Source organism: Rhinolophus ferrumequinum, chromosome 3 (assembly GCF_004115265.2).
Source record: "Rhinolophus ferrumequinum isolate MPI-CBG mRhiFer1 chromosome 3, mRhiFer1_v1.p, whole genome shotgun sequence".
In the NCBI taxonomy this organism is placed as follows: domain Eukaryota; kingdom Metazoa; phylum Chordata; class Mammalia; order Chiroptera; family Rhinolophidae; genus Rhinolophus; species Rhinolophus ferrumequinum.
The window spans coordinates 4,372,182-4,388,008 of record NC_046286.1 but is presented as its reverse complement, the minus strand read 5'-3'; the positions used below and the strand labels follow the sequence as shown (position 1 = coordinate 4,388,008).

The 15,827-nt window shown below is 56.1% G+C and overlaps 1 protein-coding gene across 5 annotated transcripts in view; it reads left to right on the top strand.

Annotated features, from left to right (window-relative positions):
* Positions 1-15,827, top strand: part of GRM4 (glutamate metabotropic receptor 4) — a 118,076-nt gene that overhangs the window by 47,508 nt on the left and 54,741 nt on the right. For all 5 annotated transcript variants that reach the window (XM_033101088.1, XM_033101061.1, XM_033101070.1 and 2 more), the window contains exon 3: positions 5,450-5,666. In XM_033101088.1, coding sequence (XP_032956979.1) covers positions 5,450-5,666 — 217 coding nt within the window. The remainder of the gene's footprint in view (positions 1-5,449; positions 5,667-15,827) is intronic.

Sequence of the window (15,827 nt, the reverse complement as noted above, 5' to 3'; positions counted from 1 at the left end):
AAATGGGTACAATGGTCCTACCCTCCCTCTCTAATAATAATCTCTGGCATTTGCTGAGGCCCCCGTGTTTTAAGAGCTTTGAGTGTACTCACGAATGCAGTCCTGTCTATTGTTACTATGACAACTTTATAGGGGAGGGACCTGAGGTCCAGAGAGGCCCTTGCTTGCGTAAGGTCCCGGGATGGCAAAGCTGGGTCGCACAGCCCCAGGCAGTCTGGCTCCAGAGTGTGCTGGGAACTTACATGCTGTGCCAAGCATTAGGGAAGAGGAGGGGAGGGGAAGTGCTTTTAAACACTAAAGCTCACGAGAGGGTTTCCGTCAGGTGGCCCCGGGGTATCCATGGTGATGGCCACGGACATCCAGCCACTTGGCTTGGGGTGCCCCAGGCCTTGTGCAGGTCAGGGTAGGGGTTTCACCCCTGACTGTTCTGCAAAGCCCTGAACAACGTAGGGCCCTGGGCAGGCTCTGAGACCCTGGGCAGGTTGGCCATCCCCGGCCCCACCTCCTCTTCTTGAGTGGTGGGGGACGTGGGCTGCCTGCTCTCAGGGGTCCTCAAATTTTGCTGGTCTGGGGGCCCCTGATCCAGAGCCTGAGCTGTGGGCATCCTGGGGCACCACCTGTGTGCCAGCCAGTGTCACCATACCTGGGCCTATGTGTGTGGCTGCAGGTTAGGCACAGCAGCCCAAGAACAGTCAGGCTCTAAACACATGTGCACACATGTCCATGGGCCTTTGCACTGGCTGTTCCCTTTGCGTGAAACACCCCGCCTCAGGTCCCCACATGGCTCCCTCCTTTGCCTCCGTGGGGTCTTGGCTCAAATGTCCCCTTGTCAGAGAGGCTTTCCCTGGCCTTCTCTCTAACAGCCCCTGCGCCTCCTCTTCTTTTTTTCCTCCGGGACCCTTATCCCCATCTACCAGCTCTGTATCACCTTTCCATTTATACCTCTGTCTAGACTGGGAGCCCCACGAGGGTGGCGGTCACCGTCTGTCCCCGGCACTACACTTGGCAGCCATCACTCTGCTGACTAGTGGCAGAGGAGTAAATGAATTAATGTGCTGGGTACTTGTGTGCTCAGGGTACATGCGCCAGCTGTGCTAATACGTGTGTGTGAGCGCATGTGCACACACGAGGACAGACGGATGCGTTTGGCATTCATCTTCATTGCTGCTCAAGCCCGGGAGCAGCTTTTGTCTTTCCCAGGTGGCGTGGACCTCCTTGTCACTCCAGAAGCCAGAGAGACGGAGATCTATTCATGGATTCTCTCCCACGTCAGTCACTCAGCCCTTCTGCGTGTGAGGCTCCACTGGGTACCAGCGATAGACACAGTGTGTGTCACTCAGGGGCATCCCACCTGCTCCCTCCCCAGGGGCCCCCACAGTGCGGTGGGTGTTGACGAGAGTCTGAGCATGGGATAAATCCAGTTCCCCTTCTCTGCTCCCCACGTGCCTTCCCCAGCACAATTGGGGTGCCTTAGAATGCCTGTTGAATTGCCAAGTAGACCAAGCATCCCAGCATCTGAGAGGACATGCCTGGTGCCCCTGGAGCAGCCCAACTCCGTGCTGTGGGAGGTCCGAGCAGACTCTGGAGGACGAGGGTAAAGGGAGGGCTGCCTGGAGGAGGCAACATTTGAGCTGGGCCTTGCCTCACAGGGAAGATTTGGATGTGGGGAGGTGAGGTCATGTCTCTGTGGGCAGAGAGGAAAGAGAAAAAGACGGACAGATGGACGTAGAGTAGGACACCTGTGGTTGGTCGGGTGCTGCTGGAAGCTGGGTTCTTGCTGACTCTTGCCTCCTGAGCATGTGACAGGAGGTACCATGTCCCCAGCACCTAGAACAGTGCCTGGCACACAGTAGATGCTCAGAGTGTTGGGTGAGGGTAGGAGGGAGGGAGAGAGGGAGGCAGAGAGGTGGAGGAACGGGCAGTGGGGTGGGCATGGCTGCCTCCATCCCCTCTTACGTAAGCTGCTGTTGTGAGACCAGTGCTCCCCCACCCCTCCAGCTGGGCTTGGGAGACAGTGGGGGCTGAGGAGACATCAGAGCCCCACTCTCAGGGCTGGGACCCTGTTCCAGGCTGTCAGGAATTGTTGGGGACAGAGCAGGGGCCCAGGCACTCCTGCAGGCAGACACGCATACCCTGCGGGAACCTCTCGCTTGGCCCTCCCACCCTTTCCTCGGAATGGGGGTGAGAAAGAGAGCAGGGGCCTGGGTCTGAAGACTGCTGACAGGGGAGGGCCCTGGGTCCTGACACCTGGACATCCACCCATCTATCTACCATCCTGTCATTCCGTCTGTGCCCAGGCTCAGTGACTGAATAGGAGGTGAGAGGTGGGAGGTGTGTGAAAGAAGGATGAGGGATGAGCGGCGAGAATCACCTGTTGCCTCTCCATCCTGCTCTGCCACCAGCCCCGACACCTCTTCTGGGCAAGGGCCCTTTTGACTCTGGGCACTGTGTTGGGAGAACACACCAGAGGAAGGAGACAATCTTCTAATAGGCGGAGAGTGGATTCCCGGGTGAGTGATTTGGACCAAGCAAGAGGTGAGCCAGCAAACAAACAAACAAAACCACCTTGTGCCAGCCTGCTGTGAGGCGGCTGCGTCAGGCGGCCTGGCGGCAACCACCTCCACCACCTTCTCCTTCTCCAGCTCCAGCTCCAGCTCCAGATTCAGGGCACTTCTGTTCAGAGGGATGACCCGCGGGCGGCATTTATTTTATTCTGTGCTATAGTTGACAACTTAAAAATTATGGACACTTCAGACATGTGCAAAAGCACAACAAGTAGGGCACTGAGCCTCCATGTACACACCACTCAGCAGTTGTCAGCTCGCGGCCAGTGCTCCCACCATGATTCTTCCGAAGGAAATCCCAGACCTCATCATGTCACTTCTTCTCTGAATATTTCAGCACATATCCCTGAAACAGGGGGTCTCAGCGGGGGACAATTTTTCCCCTGGGGGATATTTGGCAATGTCCATAGACAATTTTGGTTGTTATAACCGTGGGAGGGGTTATATGCTATGTATGCTATGGGGATACTGCCAAACATCCTACAATGCACAGGATAGCCCCCCAACAAAGAATGATCTCCCCCCAAAGTGTTAATAGTGCTGCGGCTCAGAAAACGTGCTCTAGGAGATAGGGACTCTCAACAACCAATCAACCACCTGAAACTATAATACTATTATCAGCCCTGAAAATAGCAATGCTTTCTAAATTAATCATCAAATAGCCAACCGGAGTCTACATTTTAGAGGGTGCTCTTTTCATGCTAAGTGCTCTCGCAGGCAGAGAGGACCGGGGTAGTTTTTGGACACTGCTGACACAGACAGGGAAGGGGTCACAAGATTCAAATATGGTCTGTTTTCTAAGCAGGTGTTATATTTACATGGTTCTACATGCAAAAGGTATAAGGTGAAAGGTCCCTGCCCAACCCTGTCCTCAGCCACCTGGTTCTCTCCCGGAGGCAACTGTTTTGTTTCAGAGCTGTGTGAATTTATACCTGAGTACGGTGTTTCCCCAAAAATAAGACCTAGCCAGACCATCAGCTCTAATGCATCTTTTGGAGAAAAATTAATATAAAACCCGGTTTTACTTTAATATAATATAAAACTGGTCTAATAACATAACATAACATAACATAACATAACATAACATAATATAATACTGGGTCTTATATTAATTTTTGCTCCAAAAGATGCATTAGAGCTGATGGTCCGGCTGGGTCTTATTTTCGGGGAAACACGGTATGTACCCCCCTCACGGTAAGCAGGGTGCTGTAGCACACAGATCTGCACCTTGCTTCTTTGCTGCTGTTGTTTTAAGCCAGAGCAGTGCCTGGAAAGCCACCTTGTTCTTTTTCAAAGCTGTGTAATATTCCTGGCATGGCCATAGCTTCTTTCACCAGGTTGTTTCCAAACTGTTGCCATTATGAAAGGTGCTACAGTGAATGGCACAGTACATGCCGTTTTATAAAGACCACAAGAGCTGCAACGAGAGGGCTTAGTTGCTCAGAAAATCCAGAAAACCAATCATCTGCTTTGCTCCCCATGTCCTTACCCCTGAGTGAGCTCAGTGAGGGGGGGCAGCGAGGGACCCTGGGGGGGCATCGCAGGGGCTAAGCTGGGTCATGCCCTTTTCGGAATGGGCGTCCTCAGTGGAAGGTGCACCCTGACTCTCCCTGGGAATAGGGACACCATAGGCAATGGCTAAGTGGGCGACCACTTGTCCAGGGGGTACCCCCAATCCTCTTGCCCCCAAAGCATTTCCCTACCCTCAGTTGCCATGAGGACTGAAGCTCTGGCCTTGAGGTTTGTTTGTTTGCTTGTTTTTTGCCAGGATTGAATCTTAGTGGTTCCTTAGGGGGATAAACCTTACATTTGACATTAACCCAGATCAATATGCCCACCCCTTCATCCCATCACCCTGGACAGCTGAGGGCAGGGCAGAGGACCACAGGAAGGGTATGTCTTGCTGTGGATGGAGGCAGGGAATAGAGCTCGTGGGCCACTGAGCAGCCCTGGGGAGCTGGGCAGCATGAGGGATGTGAGGAGGGCACCTGGGGATGTGAGCCTGGGCCGGGGAGGAGGGAAGGTACAGGAGGGTCCACCTGGGCCTGTCCGCGTCCTTTGGGGATGGTTGGATGTCAGCCAAAGGAGGAAGGGCAGCATAAGGGCTCTGCATCTTACTTTTGCCTGGGGGTGGGCAGGTGGGAGCTATGGGGACAGGGTCTGCTGGGTGATGGCCTAGGGGCTACCTCGGGGAAGGAGATAGACCAAAGGACCCCGCAAGCCTCCCTCGCACCACCCTCAGCCCCACCCCATACCCAGGCCGAACCATCTCACCCACCTGGGGATTTTTCCTAGATAGGATCATGTAGCTCTTTATGTAAATCAAGGCCATTAGAGGACCCTGGGGTGTGTGTGCACACGCATGTGTGTGTGCACGTGTGTGTGCGTGTGTGTGAGGTCTCCAATGACTCTGCGATGTGTACGTGTGTGTTGTCGGGGGACCACCGGCTGCAGGACCCAGGTGAGGCTAGCGGGGAGATTTTCTGGAGGACAGGTTGAAGCTGATATACCAGTCACTTCTCAACCTGATGTCAGCCTCACTCCTGCTGGGAGTGGGGAGGGCCACGGGAGGGCCAGGAGTGGGGGAGCTGGGTGGAGGTGGGCGGCGTCGGGACCTGGGCTGGAGCCAGTGGCAGGGCCGGTCGACCATTTACCCACCTTCTCTGGGCCTCCGTTTCCTCCTCTGTCAAGTGGCGTAGGATCTGTCCAGCCCACGTCACAGGGTCTCCCCCAGGATGAGAGCAGGCAGTGCCCGTGGGAAGGGCTGGGCCGGGGAGGAGGTCCCACGGCTGTGGGGACAGGAGGGAGGTGGTGTGTGGGGTTGCGGTGTGCTGGGTCGGGTGGGGGTGCCAACCGCCCCCATTAGTGGCCCCTCTCCCCTCCAGATCCCTCAGATCAGCTACGCCTCCACAGCCCCTGACCTGAGCGACAACAGCCGCTACGATTTCTTTTCCCGCGTGGTGCCCTCAGACACGTACCAGGCCCAAGCCATGGTGGACATCGTCCGTGCCCTCAAATGGAACTACGTGTCCACGCTGGCCTCGGAGGGCAGCTACGGCGAGAGCGGCGTGGAGGCCTTCATCCAGAAGTCCCGCGAGGACGGTGAGTCGGGCGCCTGCCTGCAGGGCCACGCTCTGGGGTGGGGGATGTCACAGCACGCGGCTGAGCCCCGCCCGAGAGCCTCCTGTGGGCTCCGCCTGCCCTGGGCCATGTCCCCTGTGGGCCTCAGCTTTCCTCCGAGCAGCTGTCTGACTCCTGGGTGAGGGCTGGGTGTGAATGACTTTCACAGACGCAGCCAGTCAGATTGAGGGACTGTCATATTCCTGGTGTGCGAGCCGGTGGAATGGCCACTGTTCTCAGGCAGAGAGCAAGGGAAGGGGGTTGGGATGGAGGTGGCCTTGTTTAAGGGGGTCTCTGGGACCCAGGAGCCAGGGTCCAGCCAGCAGGTTCTTGGAGCAAGGGTTGTGTGGGGGATCAAGGATCCAGAGTCCCTAAGATTGAACAGTCTGGTGTGGGTGAGGGCAGGGCTGGGGGAGTCACATCTCACATGGCTGGGCCGGCTCAGGCTTCCGTGAAGTAGGTGCCCTGTGGGTGGGATCTGAGGAGCTGTGCGAAAGTAATTTGCTCTCCTGGAGGTTCCCCCTCTTACCACAGGCCACCTCCCCCCTCTCCCCTTAATTGCTGTTCTCAGAAGCTCCAGTGATAAAGCTTTTAAGTATGGGCAAGGAGTAAGAGGCTAACATAACAAGGGTTAACACCTTGGCAGGCCTGGGCCTCTGAGTGGGTCAGTTCCAACGGCCATGCTGAAGGAGGGCAGCCAGTGGGGCCGTGGGGGTGGGCTCCGGGGGTGCTGCCCCCCCCCGCCCCTCCCCCCGCCCCTCCCCCCCGCCATCCCGCCGAGTGAGACTTCCCAAGAGGGATGGCTGATTGAGGGCTGTGGGGCTGAGGGACGTTGCCCTGTCATGCCTGGAGTTTGGGGGAGAAGAGGGGAGGCCCTTCCCCCGCCTCGCAGACCCACCTCCCTGCAGAGAGAGCTCCTCTGCCCCCTCTCCTGGCTTTTCCTAACGCCCAGTCTCTAAATAGCTCCTGTGGCAACCTCGACCTTGGGGGATGGTGTCTGTGTACTTATACCCGTATAACCCGGGACTCTAATTGCTTTTCAAGGACCACAGTGTCCAGAGGCTGGCGTTAGTAACACCCCGTGGGCATAATCCTGCTATAAATCTTGGATAAGACCCTTTAATTGCACAGCCAAAGCCGCTTGGGTGCCTGCAACCTGGCAGAGAGGGCGGCCTGGGCGGAAGTGGGCCGGGCTGACTGATGGCTGCGGCTCCAGGCCACGCCCCATTCCAGCAGCTGGGCCCGCAGAGGGAAGCTGGGCTGGACAGACAGCTCTCACCTCCAGCCCGGCAGGTGGCAGCTCCCTGAGACCCATGGTGGCAGTGTCAGACCTCCAGTGCTGCAGCCCCTTCCCTCTGGCTGCCCGAATGTCCTTTCCTCCTTTTGTTCAGACTCTGGGCTGGCCCCAGGTCCTACTCAGTGGCTTCACTCTTTCCCCAAACAAGCCTACTACCTTTCTGTTTAAGGTGCAACCTCTGCAGGATTTGGGGACAAAGGTACTGGAAGGGGCAGGGACAGAAGGTTCAGCATCCTAGCATTCAGTTATGTTCAGTCCCTGCTGTGAGGGACCCAGCTCTAGGACCTCCGTAGCCCTCCCTATGTGCCCAGCACATGCTCAGCACCTGTCTTATACCTGTTATCCTGGGTATTCCTCCCTGCCCTGTGAGGTAGGTACGCCCATTTTACAGGGAGGAGCTCAGGCACAGAGAGGCCAAATAATAACTGGCACCTGGTCACACAGTATGTTACTGGTGGAGAAGGGATTTGAACTCAGGCAGTCTGGCTCTGTGACTAGACGTCTCAACTGCTTTTGTATTCCTGTCACTCTGTCTTCTGCCTGTTTCCCACTGCACTAACTGAGACCATGTGGACGAGCCCTGTGCAAGGGATGGGTATGACAGTGAAACACATGTGCGTGCGTGCACGGCCTGGAGGGACACGTGCTGACAGGAGTGTGAGAGGCGTGGGATTGGGGTGAGGTCTGGGCGTTGTGTTTTGTCTGAAGCTAAGACTATTATTTAAATTTTCTAGGCATTTGGTGGTTAGAAAATAAAAAATCTACTCAAGGTTTTTAAAAAGGACTTCTAGAAAAATAAGAGAACTAGCTACTCTGCCAAGGCCTCCAGCTAAGGGGCACTTCTGCCCTGGCACAGCTGCCCCTCACAGTGCCCATGCCCTCTGTGCTCCATCCCATCGCTGAGGGCCTGACCTCCCACCCTGGCTGCACCTCCCATGTCCCCAGATCCTCCTGCTGTCACCCAGTTTAGGCTATACAACCCCCGGCCCCCGGCTGGGCCTGCTCTTGTATATGGGCAGTGACGTCTCCCTGCCCCGCTAAATGAAATTTGATTTGGAGGAACGTCTTTAGGCAGGTGAAAAGAGAAGGAGAAAGCCACACTCCAGCTGGCCAAATTGAAATCAGAATTGAGTGGCCAGTAGAAAGAAGCCACTGTATCTTGTAGCCTAATCCCTGCACAAGATTAAAGATGTTTCTTTGGCCACATATTGTATTGATTTGTCCTTTGGAGTATAACTCATCAGTGAATTGCTCAGAGGAGTACCAGGGAGCGGGGCAGAGGGGAGGGCATGCTTGCCAGACTGAAGATGCACAGCAGAGCTGTGGCAAGTGCTTGGCCAGCAAATCCTGGGTATCTACTGTGTGATGGGCTCTGGGACCTGCAAGGGAGCATAATCATGCCCATTTTATAGATGAGGAAACTGAGGCCAGACGGCTAGAATGTGGAGGAGCTGGGATTGGAACCCAACTCTGTCCTCTGGGTGGGGAGCTCCTGGGTAGCACCCAGCACTGATTGGGACATTGGCATAGGGCTTAAAGAAAGCGGGGGCCTCTCCGTGGGGACACTGGGGGATTTGGTTCTGGTCCTCTCTAGCGAGCGATTCCAGCATCCTGGGCACATCTTGGCCTGTGCTCCCAGAGTCAGAACGAGATAGCTTCTCTGGGTGTGGCAGGAAGGGGCGTGGGAGCTCAGGTCTGCTCCTTGAGGACATCCTATCTTACACAGTGGGAAGTTCCAAAGTTTCATCTTCCCGTTGTGTCCCTGTGTCCCCCATTGATATTCTGGATATGCTGATGAGTCAAGCTGTTGCTGGTCTGACCTGCAGCTCCAACTCCCAGGGCAGAGCCTCAGATAATTTAGATGGCCCCTGTCAGCGCAGCATGGGCAGTGACTGGCAGGGCGGCAGCCTGAGGCCCAAGGCTGGGGCGCATCCTCATCCTGCTGGCTATGTGACATCTCTGGACTCAGCTTCTCTGGCTGTAAACAGAACGCTGGCCTCCTGGGGGCTCTGGGGGGCTGGGAGAAGAGCTTGACCAGCTCGCAAAAGCTGTGCCAGTCCCTCTGGGTGCTCATGTTTCTGAGAGACCAGAGAGGAGAGGTTTGCCCTGGGGTACTCCCAGGATCCAGGAACCCCGAAGGGTGGACACTTAGAGGGCCCACTCCCCTTTCTGCTGCCTCCCCTTTACCTCCTTGACTTTATCTCCTTCCACTCCCCTCTGCATCTTTCTGCTCCAGCGACAGCAGCCTCCTCACTGCTCCTGGAACACTCCAGGCACAAGCCCACGTCAGGGCCTTTGCACTGCCTCATCCCTCAGCCTGGAGAGCTCTTTCCCTGGATACCCATGTGGCTCTTACCCTCAGTGCGTGCAGGTGCCTTCCCAGGTGTCCCCTCTTCAGAGCGGCCTCTCTGACCACGTATCTAACGTAGCCTTTTCCCCAGCCCGTTGCCATTTATTCTCTCTTCCCTGCTCTGTTTTTCTTTAAAGCACTTGACAAGTAAATTTGTATTTGTTTATGGTCCACTGGAGCAGAGATTTCCCCCCGGTTTTGTTCTTTGCTGCATCCCCAGCCTCTAGCACAGTCCCGGGCATATAGTAGTTGCTCACTAAGTGTTTGTGGAATGCATGATTGATCACAAAATCTAGCCCCCAACTACTCATTTCTCAGTCCTCCTCCCACCCCTGGGCCTGCAAGGTTGCTCTCCCGGCAACCTTGGGAGAGCACTGAGACTGGCATAGAACAGGCATCTGGGGTTAGTCAGGCTGCCCTGGGACCTCAGCCTCCTTCCCCACTGATCTCCCCGCTGTCCCCAAGCCTCTGCTGACTCACTGAGGACAGAAATCCTTTCGGGGGTCGGGCAGAGGTAGGAATGTGAGTACTCAGGGTCTGTCTGCAGCAGGCTGAAATGTGGGCTTCAGCTTCCTGTCATTTTTCACTGCAGTGCCTGCTGCAGATGCTTCATCCTGAGGGGCTGCCTGCCCCAGGGGACAAGAAGGGGAAGAGGCTCAGCCTTCCAGACCCGCTCAAGTCTCCCAGCTGGCCTGGGCTTCACGGATTTATTTCATATTCTCTGGGTGTCCAGAGGACAGGAGCTAGGCCGTGGGCCCTGCCTGCTCTTAGTAGGTGTGGGAGGAGTGGTACAAGCCAGACCTAGCCCCCTGCCCTGGGTGCAGTAGGCGCTCAGTAGGGTTCGCCTAAGTAAGTGAATGTAGGGATGAGATGATGCATGTGTTGAAGTGAAGAGATGAAGAGAAACACTCTGGGGACAGACGCAGGGGGTCCCGGCACAGCCAGACGGGCAGTCCAGCAGGGCTGCAGGGCAGCGTACTTGGCCAAGTGCAGAGGAAGGAAAGGGCACGCCAGGCGGGGGAACAGCGTGAGCAAGAGCCTGGAGGTAGGAGTGACAAGGCAGATGGGACTCCGGTGAGGGGCCTGGCCTGGTCCTCGTGGCCATGGGACAGGGAGCGATGTGAGATGGAGCTGAGCAGAGATTCTTTTAGGTCAACCCTATATTTTAAAATGTTTTGGTACTTGGGGTCGTGCCTGCTTGCCCAAGAGAGTATGCACACACATCACCTGCCATGTGCAACCTGCTCAGGGCCTGGGGGTCCTCTCTGCCCATCAAGGCTCAGTGCCAAGTCCCCCCTTCCCTGCAGGCTTCCCTCACCTGCTCTCCCCCCAGCAGACTTGCTCACTTGGGTGGGGAGGATGATCTGCCCCGGGCCCACCGCCTGGGAAGCCCCGTGCCTGTTGAGCTCTCCCTCTGTCTCTTCCACTCGACTCTGGGCTTCTTGAGGCCGGGGTGCCTCTCGCACCCCGTGCACATAACGAGGCTTCAGTAGATGTGTGTAGAATCAGCAAATAAGCAAACGGACGAGCAGACCTGTGCCCTGCGCTTGTCACTGCCCTTCTGGGGCCTCCTTTTCTCATCTGTAATAGGGGTGTGTGCGTCAGCCCATCACCCTGGTCTCGCTCGGGCACCCCACAGGCTGTCTTCAGCGTCCACGGCCCCTGCGCCAGGCATTCTTTCTGTAAGCAAAGGCTTGTCAGGGGTGTGCTCACGATTCTGGCTCCTTCTGGAACCACCCTCAGACATTCACTGAAAACCACTTAGTTAGGAAGCTTCTCTCAGAGGAGTGCTGGAAAATGAACGATTGCTCAAGGTCTGAGGGAATGGTTGTCAAATGGTGGCACTTCAGGGCATGGTCTTTTGGTTCAGGGGTGATTGGGGCCAGTTGCACCGGGACAGAGCCTGGAGCATGCAGTCTCCTTGCCCCCGATCGGATGACATGTGGTTGGAATTAGCCGAGAGGATGGGTTACTGAAAGCAGGGAGGGGTCCTGCCAGCGGTTTGGTGTTTATGAGAGTGGGGTGGCTTGTAGCACCTTTTCAGGGAGGGACCCCTGGACTCTCCCTCCCATTGCCGCTTGGACTCACGGCCCAGAGACCCGGCAGCCGGAGCCCAGCATGACCTGCCCCCTGGCCACGCATTCTCCAAGGATGTGGCGGGAAGTGGGCCCGCCCAGCAGCCAGTCTCCACATTCTTGCTGATCAATTAGGCTGCCCTGAACCTGAGACCCATCACACCTTTGCTCCCCTGGTCTGCCACCCGTCACTGTGCTGTGGGTGGAAATTAAGTGGGCCTGCGTGGGCACCTCCCGCTGAGCCATGAGACCACCACGCGCTAGCCGAGTCTCCTGGCCGGCACTTGGAGATTGGCAAGGTGCTGGTGTTGGGGTGACTGCTCAGTGATTGCCAGCTCAATCTGTGTCCCGCTCCGAAGATGAACCCTGCGCCTGTCGGGCCCGCCTTGGGGACTTCGCCTGTCTGCTCTGATTTTTCTGCCACTCTGGCCTGCAGCAGGGCGCTGACACCTCTCAATGTTGTGAGTCCCCTGGGTTGGATGTCATCAGGTCACTTTTCCTGCGCGCTCCGACTCCTCTGACATGTTTGGCCTGGCCTATCATGATGAGAACACACTCCCATCTGAATTCGCCTATAAGCTTGACAGGAATGACAGGAAGAAAATGTTAGACGCCAAGGCCTTTCTGTTCTGAATTTTCATCCCTCCCCTCTTGGGCAGGAAGCAGCCATTGCTTTCACTGGCCTCCTTTGTGGAACGTGTTTGAAGATTTCATTGGGGTTTAAAAAAATTTCCCTTTGCTGGGTGTGGCCCCTTTGTGGCCTCCGAATCCTGTCCTTTTCTGGATGACACAGTAGAGTGGAGTGGTTAAGAGCTGGCTCTGCCACCGTGAGCAGTGCCACCTTGAGCAGTCATTTAAGGTTTCTGGCCGTCAGTTTTCATCTGGTGAAATGAGGATATCAATAGTACACGTATCTCCTTTTAAGGTTGCTGTGAGCACTAAATGGGTTAATACACATCAAACACTTAACACAGCCTGGGCCTGTACTAAGCAGTAAGCTGCCAAGTGCCGGTCTCATTGTTATTAACCAGAGTCGGGGAGTGGGGCAGAGGGCCCTGGGCTGGGAGTCCGCGCCCAGGTCTAGTCCTGGCTCTGTCTCCGGGTGGCTGTGTGACCCGGGGCTGCTCACTTTATCTCTCTGAGCCTCAGTTTCATCACCAATGTGAAGGTGACGGGTCAGGGCGTCTCGGAGACCCCATGAGGTGTGTCTCACATTCTTCACCCACCTCTCTTGGCTTTTCTATGTGTCGTCACCACATGGAGGTCTGGGTACCATGAGGTTGGCCTTTGGCTTCCGCTGTGTCTATTGTTCTTGGGCCCAGACCTGAGGCCACAGAGCAGCCACAGCCATAGCAACCTGTTCCCTCAGCCCTTCAGCCTCTTTGCTTTCTTTACCTCTGATCCTTTGAACAAATAAATCCTAAACCTGGTTTGGATCCCATTTTCTTCAAGTTCACTTTCTTGCCCTGGTTGCGCCCTCCTCCCCTTGCCTGAGCCTGTTCACTGGGAACGCTCTGGGTTCCATCCTTCTGGGTTCCCATGGACAGGGGGTTCCTTCTGGTTTCTTCCCCTTTGTTAAAGAGCAAGTGGTGGAGGTCATTGACCTTTCCTGGCCCCCCTCCCCCACTCTCCAGGAAGTCTCCTTCACCTGTTTGCTGATTACTGGACTTGAGCCCATTTTCCCATCCGAGGTGGGGTCCCCAGCACCCCAAGTTCCCCACTCTAAGGGCCTTGGAGGTGTAGTGAAAGCACGTCCCATCGCTCTAATCCTCTGCAGCTATGGAAGGGCCTGTGAGCTCACGTTTCCTTCCCTCCCCCCCCGAGGCTTCCTGCTGCAGGCCAGTATGTGGCTGCTGAGTGTCCTGGGTGGCATCTCTGTCTCATCCCCATCCCCTACTCCTGTGTGACCTTAGGCAAGGCACTTCCCCTCCCTGAGCCTCCAGTGTCTTCATCTGTAAGCCCAGGAAGAGGCTGTGTGCCATCTTCGATGGGCTCATGCAGGTGGACACACTGAGGATGCCCACCGCCCTTTCCCCTTGTTATTCGCAGTGTCCACCCAGCCAGGCCGCTCTCAGAGCCCCCTGCACTGGCGCCTCAGCCAGCCTGGCCTGTGTGAAGACCTCTGAGCCTCCTTTTGTTTTCATGTACATATTTCTAGGGAAGGTCTTATTAACTGTCCTCACAGAAGCTGCCGGGCCCTGGCCCCACCTCTGCCTCTGCACAGATGCCCTGAGAATTGTCCTCATTTTACAGGGGGAGTGACCATGGTCCGGGCTCCCTGAGGGCTCGCCCAGGCCCTCCCAGCTTGTTGGTGGCAGAGCTGGGGTTTGCACAGCTCCGTGCCACTCCACAACTGCCCAGCTCTGGAGTTTGAGGGAAGGAAGGTGGAGCCCTCCTTTCAATGACGGGTTTTATTTCCTTCACGTGGCTTCTCTAGGGAAGCACTTGTGGGTCAGTCAGATGGATGGATCCAGGAGGAGCCGCCCCCCACAGAGGGCCAGGGAAAGAAGAGGTGGAGTGGCTCCTGGGGTAGGGAGTGTGTGTGTGCTGAGGGGAGGAGACTGTGTGACACAAGAGTCACCAGCCACACGTGGCTTTTTATGAGCCTGTGAGGGGTTCTGTCTAAAAGTGGGCAAAACAGGCCCTGGAGGTGGGGAGGGACGTGTCCCCTGGTGGTCGCTCCTCCAGTGCTGGCTCCCCTCACACTCCTGGGGTTTACAGGGACTCAGAAGGACAGAGTCCAGGATTCCACACCACACAGAGCCTGCTCTGCGGGGACATGGCTGGCAAGGGGGTGGGGAGTGGAAAATTCCTTTCTTCTGCTCTTCTCTTCAGCCCTTTCATCCCTCACCTCTGCACAGTAATTCATTCAGTTGGTGAATAAATATTTATTGAGCACCTACTGTGTGCCAGGCATTGAACCGCGACACTACGACACAGCGCTGGACGAAACAAATGAAGATCCCTGGCCTTGTGAGCTCACATTTGGAGAGAGGACCAGAGGCAGTTTTCAGTGAATAAGTATAATATAATTTCAGACAGCAGCTGATGGGCATTGCCACGAACAAGAATAGAGCAGCATAAGTGGACAGAGAGGGAGAGGGACAGGTAGTCAGGGAAGGCCTTTCTGCAGAGGGGACACTCGGGTACAGCCCTAGTGCAGGGAGGGTGTGAGCCACGTGGACGTCTGTGGGGAGAGTGCCACAGGCAGGGGCCCAACAAGTGCAAGGGCCCTGAGACGGGAGCCTCGCTGGCATTTGGGGAAGAGCCAAGAGGCGGGAGCAGAATGACTGAGTGGAGAGAAGCAGGAGAAGATGGGCAGATCCTGTGCGGCCTCTTGGCCACTGTGAGGACTTTGGCTTTTACTCTGAGTAAGACGGGAACCAGTGGAGGGCTGTGAGCAGAAAACGACGGATGTGAGCGGACTTGGGTTTGATAGGATCCCACTGGCCAATGTGCAGGGAATAGACTACGGTGCTGAGGCAGGAAGGGCAGTGAGCAGTGTGCTGCTGTCGTACAGGCAAGGTCATGGCTTGGCCAGGGTGGGGTGGTGGGAAGGGACAGATTTGGGGTGTATTTGAAGCTTGAGCCCCCTGGACTTGCTCCCAGGTTGCATATGGGCGGAAGACGGGCGTTGAACAGGCCCTCCTGGCTTCAGCACCACGGACAGCGACACGACCCCAAGGCCAGAGACATTCAGGGAGCTCTGGGCAGCTCCGGTCCCCAACAAAGGGCCAGCGCTCCAGCTCTTGGCCCGTCTGTGAATGCCGTGGGAGCCTCATCCGTAAAGTGCGGGCCCCGCCCCTCGGTTTTGTCTTCTTATATTTTAGCCAAATATGTTTATTTCTGGGCACTGCTGCAAATCCTTTTGGGGACGAGGCAGGTCTGAATGCAATTGTATAGCTAGGATGAGAGGTTTGGAAGCAGTTGTCACCAAAAATCTCTGCAGCTGGCTAAACTGTTGTTACAGGGAAGGGGAGGCCAGGCTGGGCGTGGGGGAGGGGCAGCTTTCCTGAGGAGGGGCCTGTCCCAGGGAGCAGAAGGGGGCTCTGGGTACGGGAGCTGAGTGACCTGAGTGACTGAATTTGGTTCTTCACACCACCTCTTTCTGAGAATGAGGAGGGGGCAGCATTCCTGAGAGAGCAGCAGGCTGCCCGGACTTGCTGTGTGTCTTTGGATAAGCCACTGTTTCTTTCTTTTTTTTTTTTTTTAACAGGACTTTACTGGGGAACAGTGTGTACTTCCAGGACTTTTTTCCAGTCAAGTTGTTGACCTTTCAGTCTTAGTTGTGGAGGGCGCAGCTCAGCTCCAGGTCCAGTTGCCATTGTTAGTTGCAGGGGGCGCAGCCCATCATCGCTTGCAGGAGTCGAGGAATTGAGCTGGCAGCCTTGTGGTTGAGAGCCCACTGGCCCACGTGGGAA